The 26138-nt window shown below is 41.0% G+C and overlaps 1 protein-coding gene across 2 annotated transcripts in view; it reads right to left on the bottom strand.

Moving 5' to 3' along the window:
- Window positions 1-22933, bottom strand: part of zfyve16 (zinc finger, FYVE domain containing 16) — a 33220-nt gene extending 10287 nt beyond the window's left edge. The window contains exons 1-7 of one of the 2 annotated variants that reach the window (XM_047337268.1): window positions 22576-22932; window positions 17629-17739; window positions 12549-14650; window positions 10227-10323; window positions 2951-3127; window positions 2704-2843; window positions 2225-2438 (exon numbers count right to left, since the gene is read on the bottom strand). In XM_047337268.1, the coding sequence (XP_047193224.1) occupies window positions 2225-2438; window positions 2704-2843; window positions 2951-3127; window positions 10227-10323; window positions 12549-14650; window positions 17629-17698 (2800 nt within the window). In that variant the 5' untranslated portion in view covers window positions 17699-17739; window positions 22576-22932. Of the gene's footprint in view, window positions 1-2224; window positions 2439-2703; window positions 2844-2950; window positions 3128-10226; window positions 10324-12548; window positions 14651-17628; window positions 17740-22575 lie in introns of both variants that reach the window. The other variant, XM_047337269.1, reaches the window with a different exon arrangement.
- Window positions 22934-26138: the final 3205 nt, after the last annotated feature.

Genomic DNA, 26138 nt, shown 5'->3' with positions numbered 1-26138 from the left:
ATGAGGTTTGTCGGAGAAAGTGGAAGGAAGAACGGGCAAATTTTTGCGTGAATGACACAAATAAGCACACGTTTGCTTGTGACCAAACTCGCGTAAATGGACAGTTTTTTTTGTCATATAGACCACTCAAAGCACTTTACAGTAAAGTCACATTCAACCACTCTCACAAATTCGAACATTGCTGCTATTAACCGCGCATTTTTCTGTCACATTCATACACTGTCGGAAGAGCCGTCAGAGGCAAGTTAGGGTTAAGTGCCCAAGGACATGACGGCATGTGGACTGGCCGAAGCTGGGATGGAACCACCAACCTTCGGGTTGGTGGACGAACTCTACGTCCTGAGCCACAGCCGCCCCTGAGCAAAGCAACGTGAAAATTTGCATCGCATCCAGTGTGAACTCACCATTACAATGGCACCTGTCAGGGTGTGGGATATATTAGGCAGCAAGTGACTATTTAGCCCTCTAAGTGGATGTGCTGGAAGCAACAAAATGGCCAACGTAAGGCTCCCAAAAGAGCTACTGTCTCCTCAATACCTGCCTAATGGTCATAATGTTATGGCTGACTGGTGTATACATGTGCGCAGAGCTCCAGACAAAAAAAATGATGAAAAAATGAAATGATGAAAAAATGAAATTTTCAGGAGCCAAAATATATCGATGTCAGAGTACAATGTCTTAGGTCTCCCTTACCTTTTCTTTCCCCTCTGTACTGTCTGCCTTTGTCTGCCCTGCTTCCCATAGTGTGCACAATGTATTCTTTGCACAGTATGTCCCATGTCCTATATGCTTCAATCTTGTTACCATACATACATAAATATCCAAAAATAAATAAACTAAAATGAGAATTTGAATGTTGAAATATTTATATACTCTATTGGTAATGCACTTTTAGGTAATATATTCATGGTTGAATGCACTTATTGTAAGTCGCTTTGGACAAAAACGTCTGCTAAATGAATTTATTAATATTTTTTCGTTTACGTATTTCTTTTTATGGCCAACGTTATCAAACTTTGTGGTTAGCTACATTTAACTTATAAATCAAAACTCTAGACAAAATTATATCGAAATAGCCTAAATAAAACACCTATGACACCACTTCAAAGTTGTAAAATGAAAAGTGATTTTAAACCGTCCTCCCGGTGTTGCGCAATAGCGACGGGAGACAAACAGCGGTTGATTTCAGGCTGGTAACGTTACAGACTGACCGTAATGTATGTGAAACCAAAACCAAAGCCAGTCACGCACGGCAGGTAGATGCAGGCACGAGGAAATAAGAGTTTAGCGGGTAACACAATGAAAAACATGACCATTTCTATTTTAATTATTTATTTCTATGAATTGTATATTTGCGTCTTGATAGTCGAGGTTAGTGACCATTTTAGTCGCCATCTGGAGCCCTGGTGTTATGAGCTGACTAAAAAGGTTCATTTATAATCATGGGGTATATTTAACAGTGTCTGGATAATTTTTCTAATAAAAGACATCAGAGGCTTAAGTATTTATCCTCATGTTGTTCTGAACTGGAGTGACAGAATAAGAGTAAAAGCATTAACACTGTGAGGGATCAAATAATCTTTGTTGAATTCAAATTTAAATATAATAGATCTGATTTATTCATATAGTGTGATTGACTCTCTCAGTTTGTTAGAAGCTCTATTTTAAAAACAGCGTGGTCACATGATGAGACTAGAACAGCAACATGACTCAACTCATCAATTACAAATATCTATTGAACTTTATTATTCATCACTTTACTGTAAATTATTTTGTCCTCACCAGGATCCTGTAGAAGGACTGTTTTTCCAGTGATCTGATTGGTCAGTAGTTTGACTGTTGATAGTTATTTGATCTGTCATCTTGAACACAACCTTCTCCGGAGCAGATTAGCAGCATAAATTACCATGGTGATTGACCCCGTTAAGAGGAGAACCCACTTTAGCACTAAAAGCCCAAGTTAAACCTGAAGTTACCTCTAAACCGCAGATCCTGCTGCATAGAACAGGCCCCTGGTCTGAACAGGGCCTCAGACATGTGGTGTGCTGCAAGTGTTGCAAAAGTGATAAAGGAGAAGTTTGCAGTCTATTCACCTTTACCTAAAATAGACTTGGATGTTTGTTCAAACATGAGACCAACATGCCAACACATTTACACAAAGAGGGGCATGTCTAAATGAGTTATAAAAAACACTCGAACCATGGCAACACAAATGAACACACACCTCCTCCTTCATCCTCGCCGGTGGTGAAGAGCAGTGGAGGGAGCTCTTCCTCGTTGTCTGGCAGTAGACTGGGAACCCTCCTAACTGAAGAACTGATTGCAGTAAGCAGGGCATAATCCCAGGGTCCAGACATCGGAGGTCGAACCACTTCTACAGCGACAGAAGCTTCGGAAGTGGAGCCACCGACTCCAACCTCTGACCCTGCTGGCCCAGTCTGAAATGAGAGGATCATTCACTGTGGTACCATTCGCACCAAACATCAGTGGATTGAGTCACTTTTACTGCAGACAATTATAAAATATTTGTAAACTATTTTTAGACAGTTTAGTGAAGCAGCTAAATTGCGTATTAAACACATCAGAGCCACTTTGACTCAAACCAACTTTCTCAAAATAAGGTTATGGTGAATAAGTCATAAAAACTGAGTAACTAGTGATTCCCTGTAGCCTGGCCTTGTGGATGACATATCCATGACTTACTGTTGTTTGGTCTGGGGTGACACTGCCAAACTCCTGGGAGCTCCTGCGGCTCGTCACCGACAGCATGCTTGTGTCAGCCACCTCTCCGTTGGGCAAGATGCCATCTGCAAACCACACACGCTTCTGCTCTCGAGGACAACCTGACAACGCACGGAAAACAGAGGTCTTTTCAAGGGTACAGTTCAGGAAGGAAAAACCTAGCAACGGCAAACTGCAGACTGAGTACATTATATAAGAGTGACCATACTGTCGTTGTTAGGGTGTTTGAGAACGGACACAGGCACCATGACGGTGGGTGGAGGCGAGTTTAGAGTGCCAGCGGCACGAGCCTGCTGCAAAGGGGGGATGGTGCTGCAGTACTCAGATGGGATGTTGGGGTTTGGGCTGGGACCCGTAGGACTCATCATCCGCTCCAGGGCCTGGGCTACAAGGAGATAGATGTAATTAGACCTATTTTCATTTTAAACCTGACTTTAATCTCTTAATTTAAATATAATTTCCAAAGCTAGTTCTCTTCCCTCAACTGATTTTCTAGCCATGCTGGTTACATGGAAATGGGGAAGGCAATGTCAGCTGTTCAGAAGATAGAAAATATGAAGCATGATGCCTTTGGTACACCTCTGACTTTGAGGTTTATCATGAACAACTATTGGATTGGCTGTCATGACATTTGGTGGCAGTATTTATCAATTTTGACTAATTCTGTAAAATATCTGTACTCTACTGGTCCCAAGATGATGTATGTATTTTAGTGAATTATATCTCAACAACTACAGGATGGACGGCCACAAAGTATATTTCACTAATTCACTCAGGATGAATTATAACAGCTTTAATGATCCCTTCATTTAGTCATCGTCAGGTCTTCATCACATCTTTACCTGTTTAATTCTTTATTGCAATTTTTTTTTAAATTGCACGCTGACATTCTGACTAAGACCATGTTCAAACCAGGTATTTGCATACATTTCCAGTAGTGTCAGTTCACACCTTGCATTAGAATGTGTGTGCAGTGACCACTTGTGACTGGACATCACTTCCCTACTCTACATGCAAATGCTGAACACGGCCAAAGACCATGTTAGCATTTAGATCAAAACATCAGTGTCTAAAAAAGCAGTGTCACAGAACGTCTTTGTATGGCTGTAAACTTTTAGTTTTTACTGTTGAAGAAAGAAACTCAGTCATGTACCTATAGGTGTTGTTTTGGTGAAGTTTCTCTTAGCTTAGATAGACCAGTTGTACACTGGGAAGAGAAACTCTTTGCCAACACTAATGGGAACAGCTGCTTCTTTTGGATGTGTATGAAAAATTGTTAGGCAGGTTTGCTTACATGTGACTTTTGAAAACTAGATCATTTGATAGAGCGGTAGATAAGGTCTTGTTGCTGTGTGGTAGTTGTACTTTTTATGAAGGCCACAGGCTTTACAATAAAAAACAAAGTCAGTTCTTTAGAGACTCAAAACCATATTACATCCTAGCCAATTCCTTCATTATATTCAACTAAGCGCTCGGGCCCCATTAATTCATAAAAACTTAGTTTTATTAATTCTCGTGTCAGTGTCAAGTATCAACATTGTTGGGAGTCAGATCTTTTAATATATTTCTCAAAGAACTTTAAAGTTCATTAAAAAGAAGATATAAAGTATGCAAGAGTGTTTTTGTTGTTTTCCCGGTAAGCAGGTAATTTGGGTTTTTCATGGTCTCATCTTATGTCTGTTTTCAGCAAACTGAAACAAGAGTGTGACAACACTCACTCAGGTGACCTAAACAGTACACACCCGCCGTGTTACAGTGACCAAAAGACAGTGACTGTGATTTGTGCTTGCAATGTTAATGACTAATTTGTGTTTGGGAACTGCCGGTCATTGAGCTTTAACAGTAGCCCGTGTCTAACACAACACATTATATTTGTATATTCCTAGAGCAGCGTTTTGCCTTTTACAATAACTGTAATTGAAAAGGCTCATTTTGTGTCGTTCAGTCCTGAACAAAATGAGACATTTGAATTTGATGAAAAACAGTGAAGAAGCTTGTTGAAAACTGGACAATTAATTACTGTAGATAAATTGGTGCAGATGAATTAAAGTTATAGCAAACAGTAACAGGAAAGCTGGTTACGACTGTGACGCTTTCTCAACGCCTTCCCCTTGCACTCCCAGAGCATGCTGATGTGGCACTCTTCTACATTATATTGATTAAACGTCGTAGATCTTTATCGATCTGGTGTGTACTGACAATGACTACAACGTGACAGAAGCACAAGAACACAGCCACATCAGGAGGTAGGTGGCATGCACAGCACAAAGACATGTGTTCAGACCCTTGTTTATGGGGGGGGGGGGGGGGGGGGGGGGGGGGGGGCTCTAGACAGTAACACAGGATCATTATGAGGATAGAGGTTTCACCTTGTTTTGCAAGGAAAGGATGACATGGCACAAAAAGTCATCCTGGGCTCGAGGCAAGCTGCTTCAAGTACAAGTAAAAATATATTGATCACGCCATATTTAATAGTGCACTAACAGAAAAAAATATCCCTCTTAAACCAAGTCAAAATTGCCTTTTGCATGTTTTGCAATGAAAGTAAATAAACCAGCAAAACACAATAGCAGTACACAGTTGCAAGTCTACTTATTAATAAGGCAACTACATCTTACCTCATCCTCATCATCCCATTGACTAAAACCCAACCGGTCCAAATCATTGCAAGTCTATTCCTTAGTCTGACATTACACACTCGCATCACAGGCTCTCCTCAAGTGAACCCTTCGCTTATTTCCACCCGTCTACATCTGTTGTTATTCGTGATAGCCTGTTAGCTTTCAGCTGGGGTGCGTGTGATAAGCTGTGAGAGATGGAGAGGGAAGAGGGAGGGAAGGAGAGAAAGAGGTGACAGAGGAGAGGAGAATCGCATCACACTGCTCAAGCACCCTGCAGCCACCTAAAGTGGATCACCTCTTTTCTTCTTAATTTAGACAGTGTGAGCGTCACATGTCTCCTGCGTTAGGCGGGTCCTGTATCACACACACACAATCAAGGACAAATGCCAGCATCCTGCTATAATTCTCCTCCCTCTCTCCCTCCATTTCCCCCTCCACTTACACTCTGCGGTCTTTAACTATGAAAAGGTGCCTCTGTCTTTTGTCATCAAAACAGACAAGCAAACCACAGAAATAGAAATAAAAGACATTTTATACAGTTTCTTATTTATACTGCTTAAAATGGGAGACAATGACACAATTTGTTTATGGATTTTCAGTGGGAGAAGAGAAAGAAAGCCCCTGAGCCATTTTGTACAGGACATTTTTCTTGTTACGTTTCTTAAATATTTATCAGCTGCATAATGTAAAAATGTAAGTGTGATGTTATTAGGTCTTGACTAGTGAATTAAGGTTTTGTCTGTTCCTGAGAGGGAATGAAAAGCTCACACTTGGACCACTAATATAACGAATATGACCCTTAGTAAAACAAATTTAGTTATATTCACCACCAAACAGAAACAAAGCAATCTAATGAAAAAAGTTTAAATGAAAAAACATGAAATATTAAAGCTGCTAGAATTATTCCTTTGGTAGTATTTTGGATTTGAACTATAATTATAAGATTGAAATCATCTAAAGTTGTTACAGCATTAATTAATTAATCAGCATTAATTTGGAGTTTTGTTTGTGTCCCCCCTTCTACTCTTTCGACTTGGCAAACTACCATTTGGTTGGTGCAAGACAGGTAGGGTAGCTAAATGATTCTATTTTTTTTTTTAATGAGAGGAGTTTGGGCTTCGTCTTATCTAGGGGTGGTAACAGAAAGCGCCGATGTTGTCGGTGCTGCTTACGGTATTGAAGAAATGAATGCATTCGTCTATGATTAATTATCGCTTTTCCCAATCCTGAGGTGAGGTCTGAGTCCTTGTGCTGTGCAGGGGGCGTGGCCATCTTCCACTGTGCCGACACACGCAGCACAGACACAGCAGAGAGTTAAGTCTATTTGAACTTCACCAAAATCAATAGAGACTGAGAAGAGGATGACTGAGAAGAGAGTGAATGAGTTCCACCTCGCTGTGAACAAGTTTATAGTGAAAGACCTACACCCTTTCCAACAGTAAAGTCCAGGTTTAGGTCTGTCTGTATATACTGAGTTGTGTTACCCTTTTCCTCTGACAGGCTTTATGTTAGTCTCGTCACTCAACACACGACAACATCATGTACTTTATATTAATTATACGTTCAAAATAGTGCTGTTCATTGTTCAACAATGTACTGAGTACAGTATGAGAAACAAAACATTGTTCCAGTGTTCATTTTGGCAGCCATTTTAGTCTAAGTCGTTAGACGAAAATGCTTATTAGTTTAAGTCATATTTTAGTCGTTTATTCTTCATAGTTTTAGTCGACGAAAACTGAAAATATTTTAGTCGACGAAAAGCCATGACATTTTAGTCAACTTTTAGTCAAACTGTTTCTCTCCTTAAAATCAATAAAATTAGACTGATACAACTATCGGAAATTGCAATCAAGGTGACAGTGTTGAATTTCGTAAAATAAAATTTCACTCTGAACACTTTTACTTATGTAATATCTGAAGTCTTCCCCTTCTTCAACATATTAAATATATAAGGCTGCCCTCCACTGCTGGATATATCTTACTAATCCTGCAAGAAGTGTGTGTGTAAAAGTGTGTGTGTGTGTGTGTGTGTGTGTGTGTGTGTGTGTGTGTGTGTGTGTGTGTGTGTGTGTGTGTGTGTGTGTGTATACAAAGAAAGCACATTGCTGGACACGCGTTACGTTCAGTGTTGAATCAACAGCTGATCAGCTGACAGCAAAGACGTCAACCGCGTATGTTCACAACAACAGCGATAACAACTGAGTTTCCGGTTCGGGTTCTGTGTCCTGAGTCGAGATTCACCGAAACGGTTTGTTATCCGCGCGTGTGAACGTATAACGTGAGCGGAGGGGAGCGAGGCTGCAGTCTGAGAGCTCTGCTAATGATTACTAACGCTTAACACAAACACACAAGTCACACAGGAGCAGCCAGAGAGCCGCATGTCGACGCATGTTGTTTCGTTAACGCATTGCATTGTTCATTCCATTCTATTCACATTTTGTATTTTTTTTCTACTAAAAGGGAAACAACAACCGACTGCCACTACTGTTAAAGTACTGGATCGATAAGCACATTAAGCTGTATCGGTAAGCGTACCGGCTCATCATTGTTTTGCCCGCACGCACGCTTCACCTCCTCTGCTACAACTCCATCCTAAGGGAAACACTGCAGTGTGCAGTGTACAGTGGTTTTAACAAATATGTTTCTGCTGGGTACTGACAGCTCTTAGACTAATCCACAACAGTAAACCTACAGGCTGTAAAATCAAAAGTATGAGCTGAAAGAAGCTGAAATACTCTGGAGAGCTGTGGGGAACATATCCAATTTTCTTGTAAAAATGTTGATTAGTGCAACTTGAAAGTGCGAGTACAGCTTCAGTCAGACAGTGACAAAACTTGTTTTCACTGACGCAGTCCCCTCAAAACTTCTTGATACATCACAGCCAATTGCTTGCTCATATCTGAGGCACGGGGAGTGTTAATTTCGTTGACAAAAACTATGAAGAAAAATTGTCAACTACCTTTTTTCCATGACTAAGAGGAGACACCGATGAGCTAAAAATAGATCTTCGATAATAAAATGTTTTGTTTTCGTTTACGAGGCGAGACGGAAATAATTAAGTCCCCCTCTACTCAAAAAAGAGCGTTTCTTTTGTTTGAAATTTAAAAGGCACTGAATTTCTGCTACTGAATATTTTTGTATTAAAAATAATGAAATTTTTGCATCTGAATTCAACACTTTAAAATTTTCACTTGTGGTTTTCAATGATAAAAAAATGTCAGTGTAAATAAATTCAGTGTATAAAAAAATTCAGCATAAAATAATTCCGACAAACAACTAATTGATTTGATAGTGGTCAGATTAATTGATAATGAAAATAATAGTTAGTTGCAGCCCTACACAGAACCCTGAACCGGAGAATCTGTTGTTGTCGCACGCACTTCTTGACTTATTAGCAGGATTTGTAAGAAGATGTCTCCAGCAGTGGAGAGTACTGTAGCCTCTCTGCTGCCCTTATATATAAAATATATATGAACATTTGCTTCATTTCTTTGAAGAAGAGGAAGACCAATAATGAATCCAGACAATACATAAGTAAAAGTGCTTACACTTGATAAAACCTGTAAGCTTGATTTCAATTTCCGATACTCGTATTAGCTTAATTTACTTTCTTTTAAAGAGAAAACATCTTGACTAAACGTAGACTAAGATGTAATGACTTTTTGTCAACCCCAGTTTTCGTCTTCTAAAACTATAAAGGATAAACATGACTTAAATGTGACAAACTAATAAGTATTTTTGTCTAAAGACTAAGACAAAATCTAAAATAGCTGCCAAAATTAACACTGCGGAGGAGGCGGTGTCATGGCTGCTTCTGGAACGGGCTCTCTAATCTTTATTGATGATGTAACTCTTGATGGTGGGAACAAAGTGAATTCAGAAGTCTATAGTAACACTTTTCCAGCCACTTTACAGAGAAATGCATCCCAACTTAATCATGCAGCAAAACAATGACCCAAAACCCACTGCCAACACAACACAGGGCTTCATCGAGCCCAAGTCAATCACTGCACCTTAACCCAACAGAGCAGCATTTCACCGGAACCCAGCAGAGACAAAGCAAAAGTGAAAGAGGCTGCATAAAAAGGCTGGAAAACATCACAAATGAAGAATGCAGCAGTTCAGTGATGTCAGGGATTTCCAACCATATATTAAGTGTTAGCCGATTTAAGTTACTTTAAGACTTTCTGTATCTGTTCCCACAAGTCTTGTGTACTACAGACACAAAGGAATTGACAATGATGTTCCAATAGGACTGTACCTGACCTTTTACTTACTGATGTACCTATATTCATTACTTCTATTTAATCCTCTATCAGCAAGCAAAACGCAAATGAAAAGGATGCACATGCACTTTACAATGGAGGCAAATAAAAACACATCCTATAAATGTGCAGGCTTACTAGAAATTGTGCAAAGGTAATCACCTGTACACTCAAGATTTTAGCAAATCAAAAATTATAATATTTAATTCCAAACATAACAAAAAGTTTGTTTACACTTTTACTTGAAGAATCACAGTCCTCTGATACTATATCCTATTATATCATATTAATAAATTAAGCTCACACAACAGTTTTGTTCCATTTTAGAGTTTGTCAACAGTACACGTCTAATGAGAACTCAAGTGAAAAGAATAAATCTTCACCATTGTCTCTTGAAATGATAATCATCCATCAAACAACTCTGGAATGACCACATTCTTGCGTCATGTTAAATAAAAATCCTTTTATAATATTGAAAACATATTTTCATGTTGGGGAATCAATTTGGTGTTAGTCTTTTCTCATGTGTCTGTAGAAACATACTGTGAAACCACAGTGGTTGAACCAGATCTATGATCAGACCAAACTAGGTTCTTACCTCTGTGTATGGTATCGAAGCAGATGACGCACACACGAGCCTCTCTCTCCAGGTACTTCAGCTTACACTTCCTGTTGCAGCACACAGCACAGTAAACCTGCGACAGCAGAGGGAGGATGGGATTGATGAAAGAGATGTGCGTAAAAGCATCCAGCGTGGAAAGTAGGTCCTCATAAATAAGGACAAGGGTACAGCAATACACAGGACCTCACATCATGTTTATCTATCTAATTGTTTAAGTAGCAGTAATCATGCTGTGAACAATAACACATCCTAAAACAGTCTAATGCTGTTTTAATCACAGGCTTTTAAAGGACTTAGTTCCAGCTTTAGAACACACGGCTCAGTGGAGATCTATAGAGGAGCTGGAAAAAGAAGTGCTGACTCACGCTCTTTGTTTCCATGAATTCATGATGCTATATTTGGTCCTGGGGATTTAATCTGAATTATTTAACCATCTCTGAAACACAGAGTCTTCATAAGAACTTTCATTTACTTTACAGTTTAAAATAAAAAGGAATGTACATTCTCATTACATTACTACAATTATACAATAACAAAAAAAGGAATACCTGCTGATTATATATTATAAACATTAGGTACATTTATTCAAACCATATGTAAAGACAACATGAAGGTTCCTAAAAAGAACTGCAGATGCTTAACCCTGATGGTTTAAAATACATCTGAATGTAGAACAGAAGCAATTAGTAGCTTAACCCATTAGTTGTTAGACAAGATTAATCAGCAACTATTTTGATAATAGAATTGATTCATTCAAAAAAGAAAATGACAAATAATCTCTATTTGCAGCTTCTTAAATATGAGGACTAGCTGTTTGCTTTGTCATACAGGATAATGAATCAAAAATCTTTCACTGGTGAGCTACACTGTGGTAACAAAATGAAGCAAGCAAGAGTCAAGACAGTTAGGGCCTGACTGAACATTTCAGGAGCAGATATTGGCCCATCACTGATCTATCGCTATCAGCATCGCTGATTTGAACATAATGCAGAGAGAGAAGCTTGGAGTAAAGTAGAAATGCAGAGATCACACAGTTTCTCCAGCTGAGCACAATCTGAACCCAGTGTTTACAATCTCTTACAGTGGTGCTAATACAAGAGATGACATAAGGGCATTTTTGCAGTTTTCTGATGTTTACAAACTAAATAATTAATCGTGGACAAAATATTGCTGTACAGCTATAGCTGTTCAAAATGTCAAGATACTTAACACTTACTACTAGGGATGCACCAATTGTGAAGTTCTGGGCCGAAACTGATACCAATGTTTACAATAATAATTTGGCCGAAAAACAATGTTTTTTGAATGAGAACAAATTCAACCATACTAATTTATGAAACTTGTGAAAAATGACAAAAGAATGGACGATTGTTTTGTTTCTCGACTGTACTCAGTACATTGTTGAACAATGAACAGCACTATTTTGAACAAATAACTACTACTAAGTACAGATGTTTTGTGTTGAGTGATGGGACTAACAAAGCCCATCAAATAAATAAAATAACACCACTCAATATCTACAGACTGTTACATAATGCCTGTGGACTCTACTGCTGTAAAGGGTAGTAGGACTTTCACTATGAACCAGGTCACAGCGAGGTGTCACTCATTCACCCTCTTCTCAGTCATCCTCCCACTAGCTGCAGCGGTAAAGGAGATTTGGGCTTTGGGCTTAGATGTACTTTCACTTTCACTAAATGTTTCGACAGATCGTTCATGTTACCGCCTTTACTTGCAAAATTTTGATTTTGGTTTAGTACAGCCAGACTATTCGACCGATTCACTCTCTGCCACCGTCAGAGTGAGGTCTCTGCCTGCAATGCGTGTGTGAGAGCTGGCCATGCCCCCTTCACAGCACACGCTCCGACAGAGAAACGGATCTTAACTGGGCTGTTGTCAGAGTCAGACCGCAATTAACCAACAGAACATGTAGTCGGCGCAAAATTAATGCGATGGAACAGATAAACATCAGCCACTGCCATCTTCTTCCATATCTTACTTGCCGATAGCCGATAGCAGTCAAAAAGGCGACAATTGAGTCAAAATGCCCCAAATATATGACTTTCAACTTCTGAATGTTTTGTGGTCCATGACAACAACATTTGTGATTTAAGAGTAATCGTAAATATTAAAAGATTCATAGATTTTTGAGAACATAACTGGCAGATTACTTCTAACCTGCAGCCCTGGTGTTTTTCACAGCAGACCATAGATTTCAAAAGGTCTTTACACAGCAGTGAAACAAGCCTTAAAAAACAAATTATTTCAATTAAAATGAAAGATTGTTGATTAACATACCTTCCCACATGCTCGACAGTGATGTCGCCTCTTGGTGAAAGTGAACCTCTGGTAGCAGTTCATACAGTTGGGGGCTTCAGAGTCTGGCACCCAAGCAGGCTGCCTGCTCCCCAGCTCCTCAACTCCCTCTATGTTCCAATTCACCGTCCTGGCACCCTCTGCGGGGGGCTCCCCAGGGTAGGGTGGAGGCTCTGAGAGTTCATCATAACCCACACTGTAATCATTATTCTGCTGCATGGCATATATAGGGCTCGAACCCCTTATGTTGGAATTCTCTTCTGTAGGACTAGGGCTTATGGGTGAACTGTCTTCATCCTCCGCTGCATTTGGCCATTTTGAAAGTGTTGAAGGCTGCTCCCCTTCTTCTTCCCCTGATGGTGGAGGTCTTGCAGTTTGGCAGTGTAGCTGTTTAGGTCTTGCGCCTCCATAGGAGGGCTGCTGATCAGGACTACTACTATGATGGGACTGGAAAGTGTTGCTGGTCAAAGAAGGTCTTGCACCAGAGGAAAGTTCTGGCTCTTCTTGACAAGGTCTGCAAGAGTCCTGCGATTGTGATGGAGCACCAGGGTTACAACTTCCCTCCACATACACACACATTGTTCCGTCACTTTCTGGGGAAGCCAGACCCTCCAGTTCCTCCTGTCGAGCTCGACCACAGCTTCTCAGTTCCTCTTCCGGAAGCCTGTCCTTAAGATCACCATTTGGTTCTAGCAGACTTACATATTGAGTACAATCTCCACTACTGCTGCAATAAGAGATGCTTCTGGCCTGCTCTGCTTCTGTGTGTGCCTGCAGGAATGCATCCAGCTCTTCGTCAGTAACCAACAGCTCAGGCTGGTCACTCTCAGGCAGATACTCAAAGCCATACCCCGGAGGATCCACAGGACTGGGTTCTGAGCGCTCAGAGGGGGTATGGTCTGTGAAAGGGGCAGCAGCGGCAGAAGCAGCTGGTTCAACAGAGACATGCTGCCCCTCTGGTGACAGCCTCCCCTCTGCTATCTGTGGGGATGGGTAAACAGGGTCCTTTGAACAGGACCTAGCGTCCCCGGCCTCCAGTGCTGACAGGGAGTTTGCCTCTGTGCTCTCAGACACGTCTGGCTCTTCACACTGCTCTGTCAATTGTCCTGACTCTTCTTCTGTGGTCTTTGGTTGCACAAGAGCTCCACATATGGACACTGCAATGGGCAAGCATGATAAACCCACCGGTTCTCTACCTGAGGCCCCAGACTTTAGACCTACAGAAGACTCTGCCTCACCTTTATCTGAGGCTTCTTGCGACTCATCCTGTTTATTCACCAAGGTTGCTGCTGTTGTTTCTTTGTCGCCTGCAGCAGGCGGGGTTTCTTCTGGTTCACAGTGGCCTGAACAGTTATCCACCACATGGTTTATAGAAAAAGCCGCCTCCTCCCAGTCCCTCTCCTCTCTGTCAGCTGACTCAATGGTCCTCTGTAATGGTGAATCATCTGTAGACTCAAAGCCCCTCTCCACTGCTGCAGGAAGAATGACATCCAGCAGACTGAGCGAGAAGTAGGCACCACTGTGCTCATGGAAATCAAGACTCAGCAGTTCATCTCTACCAGCAGAGGCTTGCTCTTGCTTCGTGTCTCCATAGCCAATGCTCTGGCTTAGCGTCCCTCGTTCCTCCATGAGCACGGGGGTGTCAAAGTCAACAAGTAGTGCTTCCTCCTCCTCCTCCTCCTCCCCCTCCTCCATTTGCTTTTCCACCATGTCCAGTTCGCTGAAAGCATCGTGGCTGCTGGCCCTCACCAGGATGGCCGAGCTTGTGTCATTCACAAGGTCACACACTGGCTTCAGAGCTCGATCAGGGCAGGGAGGGGCAGAGCTTTTAGCTGGCCTATGATCCACAGAGGAGAGAAGGTCCACCCCAGTAATAGGCTGACTTTTGACATCCCTGTCATCTGTGCTGCAGTTGTGGCTGCTGGGGGGGTCAGGACAGCTGGCGGCAGAACCATAATGAAGAGAATTAAGGTCAGGGAGGCTTGGAGGGACAGTGGATGCCTCTGAGGATAAAGACTGAGAGCCCAGTGAGGAGAAGGGGTACGCAGAGGGCTTCAGGAACACAGATTTGCAATCGAGTTCCTCTGCAATCAAAAAAAAGAACAAAACAAGTTAAGATCAGACACATTTAAAAAAGATCATACAGATACTGTACTAAATTATGTGTAGGGATGGGCGTGAGTGATCGATTCCTCGAGTAACCCTTCTTTCAATTGAACTTGATTGGTGAACAACGACACTCAAGTTTGTTTTTTGTGGGTGTGTGTGTGTCTGCCAGCATGTAGCACTCATTGCTTCTGCGATTGACCCGAGACACAAACACCATCATTTTTGGAACCAGCACTTCGGCTCACCATCCGAGAAGTTGTCTGACCTACACGACGGGGTTACAGTGCAAGACCGCAGTGTTGCAAGCGTAGAGGCACTGGACACCCAGCACCTGCTGATACCTGCCACCCCTGTGCCAGCAGAGCGCGTCTTTTCCGCAGTGGGACTGATCATAAACAGAATGCGTTCTCACCTTTCTCCAGAACACGTTGACATGGGCGTTTTCCTGAGCAAGAATTTAATTCATATTCGTTTTTCAGAAAAACTGTTTCCAAAATTTTGGTTGAGCCTCAGTTTTTTTTTTTACCGTAACAGGCCGACAGCGTTTGTTTGACGTTAAGTTTGACCCGAGAATTAAATTACGTTTTTGTAAGTTGTGGTTGTGAAAAATAAATCCTTAAAGGGTAACTGTGATTGTTTTGATTGAGAATAAGCATTAAGTGTTGGGTAGGCTGTATTGCTGTGCATAATTATTCCTACAGAAAGATGTGTTGTATTCTAAAAATAGATTTAGCCCTCGAGGAATTGATGCGATCCCTCGATCTTGGAATTTACCACTCGTGCCCATCCCTAGTTATGTGTTATGTTATGTTATGTTACTCCTGTGGAACAGATTTCCACGAATCTTGAAAGGATGGAACATGGGCCAAGAAAGAGCCCATTCAATAATGGCACGGATATGGACAAAGGTGCGGATGCAGAAAATTTTCTTCACTTTTCTTTAACATTGTGAGTAGGTGTCTCACAAAATCTGAGGATTTTATACTGTGGATGATCTTAATTTGGCATATGATCTGCTTTTCAGACAAATCATACAGATCGCGGGAAAGATGCTCTTGTTACAGAAAACTCTGCGTTCATTCATTACAACCAACAGATATCATTTTTTTATTATATATTATCATATTCGGCGCTGCTAACTGTATTGAAGAAATTAACGCATTTGTGTATGATGAATCTTCCTCAATCTTGCCCGCTGCAGGGGACGTGTCCAGCTCTCACTGACCGCCCCGACATGCAGCACGTGGCCCTTTTCCACAGGCACGTTTGGCCGCGCCGAGCCAAAAGGGGGCCGGGTTGACTTGCTTTTCCGTTAACACTATTACTGCGCTACGTTGCGCCACGCCGAGCCCGGGATGGACCTTCTCTGAAGTGGGGCCAAAGCAAGCCGGCCCCTCTTCCAAGCGGACTGCGCTGACGTCAGGGGACGTTGTCAATATTAATAATAGCGAGGTATCAGCATCATCACTCTTTACTTTACTTTACGCCGCTGAGCTATTTTTGCTTTCATTTAAACATGGCTACTACTATGGGGACCCAGTACAGTCCCCAGGTTTTTGATGTTGATCGATATCGATATATATCACGATTTAAGTCTTTTGAGGCTTGGGCCGTGTCCGTCAGGATGTCTTCTTCTGTAACGCTGCTGCTCGAACTAACATTCCTGTCGTCATTTTCTTTTATTTGCTCTCACTCCTGACGGACTGATGAGCACGCTGCAGAAACTCAAACATAAACAGAGTTGCTGCAGCAGCCGGCTGCTTCTGCTACGCTCTGTGCTGTGTGCGTCAACCTAACTTGACCTGGCTGTAACTCTATTCCAGTCAAATGATTGGTTCGGCATGGCGCTACTCTCATTCTCATTATCATTGGCTGTTCGTGTTGTCAGTTAAAACATGGATTAGCTCAATCAAAGTTTCTACGACGTGTCTTAAATTTCTATCGAAGAAAAGTTATGTCGTGATAATTATTGTTATTGTTTTATCGCCCAGCCCTACGTGGACCAATGACTATTGTTGCTCTATTTCGTCATCCCCTCTTCAGTTTTCCACCTATAAGCGGTAGATGCCGAGCAAAATCAAAACAACAGCCTGGAAATCCATCATGAGACGTACCAACAACCGTTGAACACAGCAAAAAGTAAAAAGCAAGAGTGGGCATTGGCTTTATACGCCATCAACTCAGGATGGCGCATCATCAGTTGAGAGCACACCCACAACTAGGATGCCCTGCTGTAATGGAAAAGCAAACCCCTGCCGCGGTGGGCAGTCGAGCCGAGCCACACCATGCCGAATCGAGCCAGAACTGTATATGGAAAAACGCCAATGGAGACACAGATACAGACTGGCTGCTCCATGTAGCAGAGTGAACCAGTCGAAAATCTGGTTGTAAAATGTTGCAAAAAATGTTTAGCATTAAAGTCGGTAACATGAAGCATCTGTCGAAGCCTTAAGTGAAAATGGATGTACCCTTTACTTCTGCTGGTCATAGTCAAAGACCTTTTGGATAGCCTTAAAGGTGAGAAAAATCGTTATTCATATCGTGGATTGTGATTCTATCCAAAAAGATCATCATATGATTATCATATGATCTTTCGGCCAGATCGCCCACCCCTAATTGTGAGATACTTTATTTTTTTGACATTTTCACAAATTTACCAGGAAATAATCCATGGATCTTGATGACAAAAAAATATATGTATTTTGGGGACTTATGTCTGTGTGCAATTTGGTGCAGATCTAAACATAATCGAGATTATTACCCCATTACCTGGCAGTTTAATAAATACTATCACTGGTCTCTGGACTGTTGGTCAGAAATAAACAGAAATTTAAAAAAGTCAACCTGGGCATTCTCTCTTTACTTCATTTTTAATTGACCAAACAAATCAACTACATCAACCAAACAATACACACATAAAAAACAAATCAGCAGTTGCAGCCCTAAAGCTTACCAGTATTGAGCTCAAAGTCATCAAGCAGTTTGTCTAGATCACATACAGCTGCCTTGAAGAAGCTGTCCATGCTGGGGCTAAAACAAAAGAGCCCTTACTCCCCTTCAACTCCTGAAAAGAAAAAAGAAAAGACATTCTAAGGGAAATAGAAAGTATTATTACAAAAACCACGCACTTACAGTCATGTCAGACATGTCTTTGTTCTTTAACTGTAAAAAAAATCCTTAAAGGGCCCATATTATGCTCCAGGCACCTTTTCAGCCTGCCTCCACCTATATTTGGTTATCTGGGGTGTCTGCCAGCCCACGGAGAATGAAAAATTCATTGTTGATGGAAATGTTCCAGCCACAGTTGGTAAAAACCTTCGGGTTTGTACCAAGCACTCTTCGTCGGGTAATTTTTCAACCTAGGCCAGTACAACGCCGAACTGGCAACCCATCTCTTTTTGAAAGAGACTGTCCGAGGCGAAGCCCCGGAGGAGGCAAATGTACGTTTTCAAGATCGTATGTGCTCTAGGGCTGGGCGATATGGCTGAAAACTGTATCACGATATAAGTGTTCCGGCCGGGGTAGCTCGCGGCCGGCCTGCGTAGCTCTTGGTCGGCCGGCCGGCCGGCCACGACATACGCGTAGCCGGCGTAGCTAGACTCTTTGCTCCGGTTTATTCCAACGAGGACAAAAAAATTATCGAAACGTTCTATCGAACGCATTTTCTATTGATAACGTGTCTATTGCGATACATATCGTTATCGTTCTATCGCCCAGCCCTCATGTACTCTGTGTGTAATTATGGAGAACGTGTTCGCTGTGCCTCCCGGGTCTCTACGTCGTGTTTCTGCCTTGTCACGTGCGACTGTTGTCATGGCAGCGCAACGCCATAGTTGCGCAGCAGACCCGAGGCGGAGCGAGGCGGGGCTTTGCGGTACACAAAGGGAGGGGGGCGAGATGTGAGCAGGAAAGCGCTGGAATCGACCGTTGTCTCACAGGGCTGTTTGTACAGAAAGCGGAGGGTGCTGTGTGGCTTGATCGTTGAGGTGTTTTGACATAGAATGGCAAAGACATGTAGTGCACACACCTGAAAACCAATGTAACTTGTGTAAAAGGGGGCATAATATGGGCCCTTTAAGAGGCAAGAATATAGGTCACTTAATCCATTGTGACTTGTGTTTACACTGATGTAGCAAGGCAGTACATCTTTCAGAGATAAAGCAAACAATATGAGACAGATGTGACACATTACAGTAACACCAGCTAATATGACTGTTACAGCCTGATGAAGTGAAACTAATTATTCCGCCTTAGTTACTAAAGCAAGAGTTCATGTCAGTAATTCTGACCAGTAGAGGACATAATAACATAATTAGATTTACCAAGCCAGCTCAGGAGTAGTTTTTAAATAACAAAAGTTCCTAACACTGACTTAACACACAGTTTCTCATAAAGATAAAAAATGATGGGATGGTTGAGGGAGCTTTCACGGATATTTATCCTGTATCTTTAGTGGTAATTCAATCAATCAATTAAGAGAAAAAAATATTGAAAACTAGGGATGTTGCAATTTAAATTCCAATTAAAATTGATTGAAATCATCTATCAATGTTCAACCTTCAAAAATAAAAAGTGGATTCATCCAGTCTCCCAGTTTGTTTTCTCTCTCTACCCTTGCCTTCTTGGTCATGTCCTGCATGTGTCTAGGAATAAGTAAATATCAAAGTCAACACCGTGCAGCTGCACCTCTGAGACACCATAGTTGCTGCCAAAGGCGGAGATAACTCACTAAACAGCAACCTAACTGGAAAATCCTCTTGCCTCTCCCAAGTCACCAGTGTGAGAATATTTTGCATTCCCTGTAAATGATGACTGTGACAACAATTGGAATGGCACCTGGGGACTGTACTACGAAGCTCAACATAGCCAGGATATGTTTTCGTTATTTGGTTTGACTTAACGTAAAATTGATCAAACTATTATGAAGAGAAGATGAAGTGATGTCAGACAGAGAAATAACTTAACGCGTTACTATGTGGTTGCGAATTAAAGCCAGCTCGAAGTTATGGTCATCTGTTGCAGTGAAAACACACAACATGACAGAAAAAAGACCCACATATAGTCTGTGAGATGATTTTTTTCATCATGCTACATTTCCTCCCCCAGGTTTAGAGGTTGACGCTCTCACTGCCTGTCACATCAGAGCTCACGCTGCAGGAGATGGGTTCCACGACTGGTCCAGATATTTAGCCTATTAGATATAACTTTGATCATTGGCAGTTCACACATAGCAATGGAGTGCCGATTTGCGTGCCCCGATTTCACGCTGATTTTTCTTCGGTTTGCTGCAACTCCAAGATTTGTCTGTGAGCTGAAAATCAGGCTTAAAATCGTGTCGCGTGAACTCGCCATTAGCTGTTCAGCATGAGTTCTAGGTAAGATAAGCAGCTTCGTAGGATGGAAAACGCGGGGTTAAACCTGAAGTTACCGCAATAACTGCAAATCCTGCTTCGTAGGACAAGCCTCTGTTGTTGTTTGATGGGAAGTGTGCACACTGCAATAAAGAAGACTAGAAAGTCCAACAAGTAAAACGGCCACGTGTACCGTATTGCTGTTTTATACTGTCACTGTGAAACATACAGACTAATGGTAGTTTATTTTTTCGGAACTGCGGCTGCACGTTAATAGTTTTTTTAAAAGGAATTTTAGTGTAATACCTAGATTTATCAAGTCTTGAAGTTGCTATTGCTCTGTTTTATACTGTTACTGTTCTGTTTAAACCATTAAAGGTATTCTATCTTTATAAGCCGTGGCTGTAAGTTAACAGCTATTAAAAGGAAGTAACCGTTGTTTAATCCTATATTGATTGATTTGTGTTCTTTTTTAGTTATGACTGTCAAACTTGATAATAAGTTCTATAGCTTCATTGTCTGTATGTTTTCTAGCGGATTTAACCTGAGCCAGGCCAAACAACAATGACAGCAATCATCCCTTCCATACAGGATAAGTAGCATACAGCTGTTAAAATACATTATATAAGTTTTTTGTTTTTGTTTTTTAAATGCACTGGTATCGAAGCGGTACTCGGTATCTGCCGATACGCAGAGACCAGGTATAGGAATCAGTATCGGGAAGAGAAAATTATATCAAAACTTAGCTAATCATATAACCCTCTTGTCAAGAAGAGGAATTTAGTCTTTTTTAGAAAATCCTCTCTTGTCAGTCAACACATATGAATTAGAATTAGTGACTACTGTCAATACCAACTAATTAAGTTTCATCTGTTGGGTAGGAAAATAGTTTACACTTAATTAGTATCTTTTAACTGGAAAATGACACACTTGTCAAAGCTGTATTATCAACAACACAATTTCTATTCCCACTACCACCTGAGGGAACTGTCATAACTTTCCACCCCATGTGCACAGGAGTCACACCCTATAATTTCATATTGCCTGCAGCTCTTCAACTGAACAAGATACAGAAAAGCTCAACGCCACTGAGATCAACTTTTAGCAAAGGGGAAATATTAACATAAAAGTATGTTTTTGTCACCTGATGACCGTGATAACATTGTGACATTAAAGTCATACATGTCCAAAACTACTGTGCAACAACACAAGGAAGAAACCGGCTCAAGCAACTCAGAGCGCGAAAGCAATGTGTAATGACACTATGTTGTTGTGGTTCAGTGGGTCTCTGGCAGCTAACTGCCTGCAAAAACATACAGTGCTAACACAACAACACCCATGGTGCCTTAAAGCCGTGGAGTTGCAGACTGATAATATAGTTTCCCTCCCAATGATTTGAGCTTCAACTTCATATACAATAGAAACGATAATAATAATAATAATAATAAAAATACACAGAAATCTCTGGGCCAAATCATAACGTAATCTGCATGATACGGATCATCCCACAATAACATGTAAAGCCAAGTTTTCCAACTTTGTCTCACTTCTCACCTCTTTATGTGAGCTTCCATGGAACGAATAAATCCCCGAAGCCTTTGAAATATATCTAATTAACTAACACACCTCCTTTCACGAATCAGAGCAAATTTCTTACAAATCTCTAATTAAAAATGAGGGCAAATAACAAATACTTTGTAAAAGTGAGCTGCTTGAAAAAGGGGAGAAATACACCCTCTTCTCTTCAATAATACAAATATAATTCAACATTTTTTTCTTGTTTCCTGTCCCAATTGTAAAAAAAAAAACAACAAAAACAAAAAAAACACCTGACTTAATATCAATCCCCAAACATTCAGACATCCCAACGATCCACATCTCGTTAAGATCCCTTTGCTGTTTCTCTGACCAATAATATTGATACATCTTTCAAATGAAGGGGGGCCTTTTTCTGAACTGACTGCATTCGTCGGTCGTCTTGTTTCGGAGCCATGCTTTGGAAAACGTGTCCCTGAAATTCCTCTTGCCTGTAAGGCGGTCTCGTTGCCTGCGTTTCGCAGCTCCGCAAATGAGGCCGCTGTTAACATTGGACTCCCCTCGCACCGAGCGTGACGAGCAGGTGACAGGGTTGGGTCGGACATTGTTCTCCTGGCGTGCGATCACAATGACATCGTTGACGCCGCTAACTGGCGGCGACGCAGCTAACGGAACCCCGGACGCAACGGGTCGCAGGCATCGCTGTGACACAGACCGTGACAGTGCTGAGCGCGGAGCTGCAGATCACCAACGCGACTTTGCCGGACTGGTGTCAGCCAAGGAGCGCCAGCAGGGCCACGTTGGAAAGGGAGGCTAGCCTGGACGTCCTGTTCAGGCGAACTGTTCTTGACACACAACTAGCAAACAAGCTAACCGACCCCGGGCAGCCCCGCGGCGCGCCGGTGACAGCCGGCGACAGCCGGCGACGTCGGCGAGTCACGTCGCCGCGCAACCAGCACGCGTTAGCGCGAGTGTTCTCCGCACGCCGGCTATCGACAACGGACGTGATTTACCTGCAGCAGGTGTGGCTACAGCTAGCCCGTTAGCGGCTACTGAACGCGAGCTAACGGCAGCTAGCTCGCGGTGGGTTGGCCCCGGTTCGTTTCGGAATTCCTTGCCCGGCGGCGTCTTATTCCACAGGTCCGACGTGGCCTTCGACGGGGCTCGGCTCATATTCGGTTTTCAAAGTGCCGGCAGAAGTGGTCGTCTCATCCTCCGAGGGGACGGGTACAGTTGGCACCGTCGGGGGAGTTTGTGCTGGAGATGTGTGAATTCGCCACTCAGGCGGCCATCTTGAGCAGGCTGCCGTCGGGGGGGGAGGTCACTTGGCTGCGCTCGCTCACGCCGCCTGCCAGCCAGTTATTCAGCCGCACGAGTGGGTGGGCGATGTGCTTATGATGTGTTATTGTGAAGTTTGGACTGGGCCAATTACATTTTTATTTTTTTTAAGTAAAACAAAGCCAAACTTTATTTATACAGTACAGCTGTCACTTTTTTATTTCCTGATCTTAAAAAAAACACTAATATGCGTGTAAAAGACACAGCTTGCAAACACTCTTTGCACTTTTTCTTTTTATTGACTGATGGATTTCCAGCTTATCCTCTAGCAGACCACTTCAGGTCAATTAGACAATAGATTATTATAGACGGTATATATCTGTGATCGTGCAAAAACAGCAAATGTGAACCCAACAGTGGGATGCGCTATAACCTGAGCATGACAAATTATGTATATGTGTATGTATTTTTTGATTATACTATCTAAAATGTTAACCAAGAGTCATATTAATAAAGGTTAATTCATAATTATATTATTAATATATAGATCATTTTACTTTATTGTTGTAAATTCTGGAAGTAAACTATTATTTACAATATGATTTCAGAAATGTTGCTTGAAAAACGTTTTGAAAAGTGAACGTTTTTTTAAAAATTAATTATTTAAGCAACCGGCTAGTTTATATTTCTTTCAAATCATTATATTTCTTAAGATTGAGTTTATTTACTGATGCACTTTGCTTGGACACATTGGGTGCGGTCGAATTGTGCTTTTCTATCTACTATTCCTTGACCTCAGTGGAAAACGTCATGAGGGCTGTGACCCAATCCAGGGGCTGCATACTTCAAGGACGTAGCGCACGCGGCCGACAGAGGTGATACCATAGATTTACTAATAATACCGGGTGATTCTCCTTCGTCCGCCAGGTAGACACAGACAGGCGAACCGAAACGAGAGGGCCCGGTCTACGGAAGAGTTCCTTCTTCTTCATGTTTCATGTTTCACTGGCGAGTCGCTTTATCGCCACCAACTGACTGAAGTAGGTATTACATATATCCTCGAGAGGAGAGCGTGGTTAAAATACACTGGTTAATCTTTGTAATATAAATTAACAACGGTTTATTAATGTATGGTTTATTTCATTTCACTTTGATGATATAATTCCATATCTAATATTTAACTACAAACTCAAGGTACTTGTACTTTCACATTAGTATTTTCCATTTAATGCAAAGTTAAACTTCTATTCCAATACATCTCAGGCAAATGTACTCAGATTACAATTTTCTCACCTTTCATGTCCACTGAAAGCTTAATATGATGATTTTATAGAATACGTTGCATTGCTATAGGATTAAGTACCAACAGAGTAGAAAGTAGGTAGAATCAGCTAAACTTCTAAATGCCAGCACCAGTAAAGTGCATCATGCTCATGAATGTATAAATAATATTATTTAAAAAACAACAACTATATATATAATATTAAAACACTGACAGGGAACATTAGAACAAGATGAGACTTTAATAATCCCACACCGGGGAAATCCATTGTTACAGCAGCAGCAAGAGTCAAAGGTATCAGGGAGCTGGTTAGTAAAATATAGAAAAAATAAATAAATAAATGAAAAAACAACAAACGAGGCTAAAATGCGCAGTTGTCTATAAAAATATGACTAATAAATACAGTGTTCTATGGATGTGCAGTAAAACAATAATACAAATAAATATGTATATACACACATATCTACATGTATTCATATACACTACCATACATAGATGTATTGCACAGGATGAGAAAAATCGCTCAGGTGAAAAAGACAGAAATTAATATCTGGCAATTGTTTATTGAAAAGTTTTTCTTCTCCTTTCTTTAAAGCAGTCCAGTTGTATGAAGTAATAATAATACTAATACATTTCATTTATAGAGCACTTTTCATTGATAAAGCAATGCTCCCTGAAACAATATGGCAGACGTCAATAACATCTGTCATCATGCGATGGTGGGGTGTCTTATCCTTTCGTATTGGGCCAATTTGACATTTCGACTGTACCCTCGGTGTCAAAAGACCTATCTTTAAATTTGACGCATGCCCACACAGTGGTGATTTTACAAATAAAAGAAAAACAATTTCCAAATTATCATGAAAGTAACTCTTGAAAGTATCTCCCAATACTTTAAATAAAACTTTGACAATTAAAATCAAAATAATTTATATATATATATATATATCATTTGAAAAAGAATAATTGTTTTACTCACACAGATACAAGTGTATTTTAATATTTAGTAACATTAGGTTAAACGGTAACATAGTTTCTACTTTTTAGGTAGCTTAGTGTGTATGTATTCTGTGACTTTTTTGTTAAATGTTCTATCACGTCCAGATAGGGGCAGACTCTTGTTATTCAGAGTCTGCCCCTCATTTTACCGTAAGTAGAGGAGTAAAACAAGGTGCAACATTTCCCCATTTCTATTCACCTGGCGGCATTAACACTCAATCGCAACAAATGGGAATTAATAGCCATTAATGACTGCAACCTTACAGAGGCTTATAATATTCCCATCAAATCTTCTGTGAAATATCTTGGAATCTATGTAACAAAGGATACAAAAACCAGCCAAACCTTAAATATTCAAGACAAAATTCTTGAATGTAAATCAAAATTGAACATGTGGCTACAAAGAGACCTGACAGTTTTTAGAAGGACATATTTAACTAAAATGGAGTCCTTAGCTTGATGCATTTATCCTGCATATTCAATGGCCATACCTGATAAATTCATAAAAACCATCAACCAATTTAACTTTAATTTAATTTGGAAAAATCTAGTTCATTACATAAAGAAATCAGAAATAGTTAAAGAGTACAAAGAAGGTGGTTTTCAAGCTATTGATTTTGAACGTTGGCTAAATGGCTAAAATCTTTCCTGCTGAACAATAACTGTATTTGGTACTGTCTCCCCAGGGGTTTGTTTAAAAAAATGGGAGGTATCGAGTTGGTGCTTCAATGTGACTTCCAGGTTGAAAAATTACCAATCAAACTGTCAATATTTCACAAACAGGTATTGTTATGTTGGAAACTCCTGTACACTCATAATTTCTCCCCACATCAAACCCCCATTTAGAATAACAGATATGTGCTTTGCAATCGCAAATCTCTCTTCTTCAGTGGATGGATAGAAATATCTGGTCAGTAAAACATCTAATTAATGATCAGGGACACTGTCTTTCTTATGAAAACTTCTGCTTGAAATATGACATAGCTTGCACACGTGCTCAATTTTATAAAGTGATCA

This window comes from Scophthalmus maximus, chromosome 2 (genome assembly GCF_022379125.1).
Source record: "Scophthalmus maximus strain ysfricsl-2021 chromosome 2, ASM2237912v1, whole genome shotgun sequence".
Lineage (NCBI taxonomy): Eukaryota > Metazoa > Chordata > Actinopteri > Pleuronectiformes > Scophthalmidae > Scophthalmus > Scophthalmus maximus.
The sequence above is the reverse complement of the archived record's forward strand: the minus strand, read 5'-3'. Positions and strand labels throughout refer to the sequence as shown.